Here is a 5,290-nt window from a genome sequence, read left to right as displayed (position 1 = left end):
CTCACTTAAAGGAAAGGCTATGAAATTTCCCTACAACAGGGAGAGGAGACAAGCAAAAAATCTCTGGGCTAAGACATCATCTGCGGTTGAGCAGAGATGAACACAGACGTGTTCCAGAGGCTGGACTTTTCCGCCTAAAATGATCGCTCATATTGCAAGGAATGGAAGGCCAGCTGGGCTGTGAAAACAAAGGGTGACTGCAGAGGAGCTGCCCAACCAGGAGGTGCGGGTTATCCCTAAGGCTACAAGCAGAGGGCAGTACCAAGACACTACCACCCGTAGGTCCTAGCGGCTACGGGGCACACAACGGGGCGCACAGGAGAAGCGGGATTGGCTCCAGTTCGGAGAATAGGCGGGGCCTCAGGAGGCGGACATCGGGTATTGGCTCTCGCGCGGTTGATGAGTGGGGCCTCTGGAGGGTGTGTGTGTGGTGGGGTCTCGCACTCGCGCAGGCTCAGTCGAGCAGTGGGCGGGTGTCTCGGTGAGCCCGGAAGGCAATTGGAGGCTGGGACCCCGGCATGCGGCTGCGGGAGCCGGGCGGGCGCGTCCCCGGGAGCTAGCTGCTGACTGCGCAGCAGGATCAGGAGCCCGTGGCCGGGAGCCGGGCAGGTGAGCGCGGGAGGTGGCACTGGAGGTTCGGGCGGGCTGGCTCCGAGGTGCGCGGCGCCCAGGCCTCGGGCGGCAGATTACGATCCGCGTTGGGCTCAGGGCCGGAGGCCCCAGAGGGCGTGGGTGAGGGGCGGCCGGGCCGGTCAGTGCGGAAGCCCCGCATCTGCCGACCCTCAGGTGCAGCATTTGTGGTGCGATCCGAGGTTCTCCGGCTTCGGAGCGGTTACAATCGGGTTGCAGTAGCACACGCGTCCCGTGTGGCCTTGACCGAAATACCCAGGGGAGGTGTGAACCGAACACACGCCTCTTCTCCCGGTGGTTGCGCGAGGCCGAGCTAACCCTGTTGTAGGTACTCCGTGGACGGGAGCTCTTTGGAGCAGCCCGCTGCAGCATTCTTGCTGGCTCTGGCTAGTTCTTTCGTGCAGGTTGGCATTGGGGATACTTTTATTTCTGAACCTTTCTAATGTTGTAATAAGATCAACTGGAGTTGCTTAATGCAGGAGCCTGTTATTTTACAGCGGCCAGAGTGGGATTCTGTAGTCTCTTCCTAGAATTCTGTAGTTTCCCCCTTGCGAAGGCTGACTTGGAAACCTGTCTCAGGTATGGAATGAATTAGTTTAATGAAACTCAGCCAATTCACACTCTACTCAAGGTGGAAGATCACCGGTGGGACAGGCAACGTGAGTTGTTTTGCTGTTTAACCGATCTAACGTGGCATTTAATCTGCCACCTGTAACAGCGTGTAAACACGAATATAAAATTCTCTACATTGCAATCAGTGCTTAAGTAAATATCATTGTGGGCGGTGTTAGTTACTGCCTGGTGAAGTCATCATAATTAACTGAATGGATATTTGGAAATACAGTTTCTAGTAAAATCATCTCCACAGAGTCCGAGTGCTTAGCAGGTCGTTAGTCATTTGGGAGTTGTTGGCTGCTTTGTAAGCTTTTATGTTAAAAAGGTATTGATGGTGGCGCATGACAGAGTGGTAGCATTAGACTTTAGATGTGAATGCAGGCATGGAACAAAGGGGAAACTGGAAGGTTTCCTATGCACTGTATTGCCCACAGCCAGAGTGATAAAAACAAACAAACAAAACCCCACAACTATTGGGCCAAGAGAGCAACTCCAACGAACTTTTAAAGTGCTGAACTTGGGATGAAATGTGTAAGGTCACAGGTCATAAGAATAGTGGAAGTTCTGGTGAAACTTGTAGTGACCCAAAGGCAGGACTCTTGAGTTGTTCTGAACGTGTTCTCTACATTGTATGAGATTTGTTGCTGAGGATTATTTAGAGATGGGATGCTGTGGAAGAAGCTTCTTTACACCCAGGGCCCTCTTGGCCATGTGGGAAAGTTGAGCAGGTTAAAGTAAGAACCTAGGAAAAGCAGTGAGTGTCCCTTACAGGGGTGTCTCCTTCCTGCAATTTCCCCACAGTGAGGGAGAGGGTCTAGACGGGGTGAGCCCATTGGGTTTCATTGTGACTTTTCTTTCATAAATTGTATGGCTGGGTTGTGGCAAGGTCTAATCCTTCTGTAGAAAACACTTTATGGTTTCTCGCTCCTTGAAAATGTCTCAGGAGTCGAAGCTTCACAGCCTTTCAGAAGCCACAAAATGCTGATTAAGGTTCCACAGCTTTTAAAAGAGGCGTTTTAAGCCTTCAGGAGCAATGACAAGTGGTTAAGAGGGCCTGCTGCTGTGGCAGAAGACCAGAGTTCAGAGGTGCACATCCACCTGTATGTAACTCCAGGTTCAGGGGCCCTGCCATCCTCTTACGGCCTCCATGGGATTCGTAGTTGTGTGTGTGTGTGTGTGTGTGTGTGTGTGTGTGTGTGTGCGCGCGCGCGCACGTGCACACACACATACACATTTAAAAATAATAAAAACAAAAAATTGTCTTTTGCTTAAAAACAGCAGATAACATAGAAAAACTGAAGTGCTGCTGACTTTCATTAAGGCAGCCTTTTTCTTATTTGACCATATCTATAGAAAAAACACATAGAAATTAGTTTTGTATTGATTTGTGAATTTGTGTTTTGCCAATTTGATATACACAAATATAATTTGTCAGGTAGTTGCTTACTCTGATCATTTTATATAAATGGTCACATATAAATCCTAAGATGTGTACTCTAACTTATTAGTGAAAAAAAATCACAATTTTTTTTTTTGTGCGTATGTTTTTTCCAGACAGTTTTTTTCTGTGTAGCCTTGACTGTCCTAGAACTCACTTTGTAGACCAGGCTGGCCTCAGACTCACCGAGAACCACCTGCCTCTGCCTCCTGAGTGCTGGAATTAAAGGTTTGCACCATCCTGGCAGGCTTAAGATCACTAATCTCTAAATATCTATGAATAATTGTTACATGTATGAATATCTGTTAATAGCTTAGAATGTTTTAGATAAAACATAATCTTGGTTTTTAACTTCCCTTTGAACTCACTGTGGAAGACTCACTGTCTTCCTTCCTTCCTTCTTTCTTTCTCTCTCTCTCTCTCTGTCTCTCTTTCTTTCTTTCTTTCTTTCTTTCTTTCTTTCCTTCTTTCTTTCTTTCTTTCTTTCTGTTTTAGATAGGCTCTCTCTACATAGCCCTGACTGTCCCAGAACCCAACCTGTACACCAGGCTGGCCCCAAACTCACAGAGATCTGCCTGCCTCTGCCTTTCAAGTACTGGGATCAAAAGCGTGCTCCATCACACCAGTGACTCTGTGTCTTTTATGCTTGGATTAGAAAAGGTGTATAATCAAGGTGATTCCATAAGTCATCTTTTTAAAAAACTTACTTTTAAATTATGTGCGCATGTATGTGGGGGTACCCGCATGCACTCGAGTGCAGGTGCCCTCAAAGTCTTGAAGAAGACAGCAGGCCGTCCTAGTGCTGGAGTTACAGGTGGTTGTGAGCTGCCTGACCTGGGTGGGAGGAACAGAACTAGCGTTCTCTGGAAGAGCAGTACGTGTTCTTAACCCCTGAGCTGTCTCCCTAGCCTCCATGCTTTATTTAGTGCATCTTAGTAGTACTTGGAGTTCTTTATAATCCAAAATACACCAACAGTTTTAGGTTTGAGTGGCGAACAATCTAAAAGTTGTATAATAGCAAAATTTGAGTGCCATCCCTTCCTTCTCTCTGATTTTCAGAGATTGCCTCCAGCAGTTATATCACACCCCTGACTGTATTCCATTGCCATGCATAGAAACCTTTCTTCTCTAACATCTTGGAAAAGCAATCTGTGGCTCCTGACTTTTTCCAAAAGGGGTTGACAGTCTCTCACTGTTGAGCGCCTTTGGTCATCCAAGGGGCGAAGGCACTCGTTGAGGAGAGTGTTAAAACTGGGCTAGGCCTGGGGAGCAAAACACAGCCAAATTCCTAATAGCTTTGCAGGAGCAGGCTGCTCGCTGTAGCTCTCTCATATGTGCCTCCTGTGCCTGTTAGCGTCTGCAGGCTTCTGAGTAGTTCCTTAGTGCTGCAGCCTCCTCCATGCTGTGTTTACTGCGCACCTAAGTGTAGACGCACTTCTGCCTTGTGAAACCAACACCGAAGCAGTGCCCTCGTTGCCCGGTCCTGGTCTCTGCTTCTAGGTGAGACTCTCTGATAAACTGAATGAGTCTTCAGACTGTGGACCTACTAGCTTGTGTAAATGAGTAAATAAACTTTGCTCCCACACAGCAGGCCAGCATATCCCTAGCTACGTCACACACATTCACAATTCCTTTGGAGGAAACTGGTTTAAATTATGTTTTCGCTTTCTAAAATCTAACTATATAATTGGGTTTTAAATTTCACCCTGAATATTGATGCTGCCATCGTGTTTGCTTTGGAGGTTTCCGTATTCACTGGGCCAAGCTGTTTGTCGAACATTGATGTGCTCCCTGAAGCACTGCCGCAGACCCACGGGGCTTCTGTGTTCCAGGCTGAGACACCCGGGAGTGGGGCTGGCCTTAGCCTCGAATGTGCAACTCGAAGATGATGTAATATTCCAGATAAACTCGGGTTTATTACCCTGTTTTAATAAACTTATTTTTAAGAAATTATAAATGCTTAAGATAGAAAAGTGGAATTGGCTAATTTGTGTGTTCAAACTCTTTCTGAAAACAAAGCCTGCCTCTCTGCTGTACTTAACTGTAGCTTCATCGGAGCATGCAGGCAACTTCTGAAAGGATTGCAAAGTTTAAAAACCCCTTTGTAGCTGTCTTTGTTGCTCCCAACCTCTCTCTGCTGCTTTCTGCTTTTCTCTTTCCTGGCTGCTAATTGGATTGCAGACTGTTGCTAACCATGGCATCTGGAGATGACAGTCCTATCTTTGAAGATGATGAAAGGTAAATGCTTTGTTTTGCAATAAAACTAGCCTTTGACAGTCCCGGGATTGTTAGGATAGGTCCGGAGAGTTCTGTGTCTGTTGGAGGCATGGTCTGTGTCATTGTAGAAGACAGAGTCTGCTTTCTGACTTACACGAGGATGTGGCCACCATATATGTGGCATCGTCTTCCATCGATTCTTGGCACAGAAGTCATGCAATCACTTGAACATTATTATTATTTTTTTTTTATAAGGTCAGGTCGACTTGGGACGCCCGTCCTTTTCTTTTTCTTTTTTTTTTTCTTTTTTTTTTTTGGTTTTTCGAGACAGGGTTTTTCTGTAGCTTTGGAGCCTGTCCTGGAACTCCCTTGGTAGACCAGGCTGGCCTC

At 46.9% G+C, this 5,290-nt stretch overlaps 1 protein-coding gene across 2 annotated transcripts in view; it reads left to right on the top strand.

The window, feature by feature from the left end:
* Positions 1-451: 451 nt before the first annotated feature.
* The window catches only part of LOC101995908 (fas apoptotic inhibitory molecule 1), a 12,101-nt gene continuing 7,262 nt past the window's right edge, over positions 452-5,290 (top strand). Inside the window, exons 1-2 of one of the 2 annotated variants that reach the window (XM_005367823.3) lie at positions 452-609; positions 4,865-4,921. In XM_005367823.3, the coding sequence (XP_005367880.1) occupies positions 4,878-4,921 (44 nt within the window). In that variant the 5' untranslated portion in view covers positions 452-609; positions 4,865-4,877. The remainder of the gene's footprint in view (positions 610-4,864; positions 4,922-5,290) is intronic. The other variant, XM_005367824.3, reaches the window with a different exon arrangement.

Source organism: Microtus ochrogaster, unplaced genomic scaffold (genome assembly GCF_000317375.1).
Source record: "Microtus ochrogaster isolate Prairie Vole_2 unplaced genomic scaffold, MicOch1.0 UNK24, whole genome shotgun sequence".
Lineage (NCBI taxonomy): Eukaryota > Metazoa > Chordata > Mammalia > Rodentia > Cricetidae > Microtus > Microtus ochrogaster.
The sequence above is the reverse complement of the archived record's forward strand: the minus strand, read 5'-3'. Positions and strand labels throughout refer to the sequence as shown.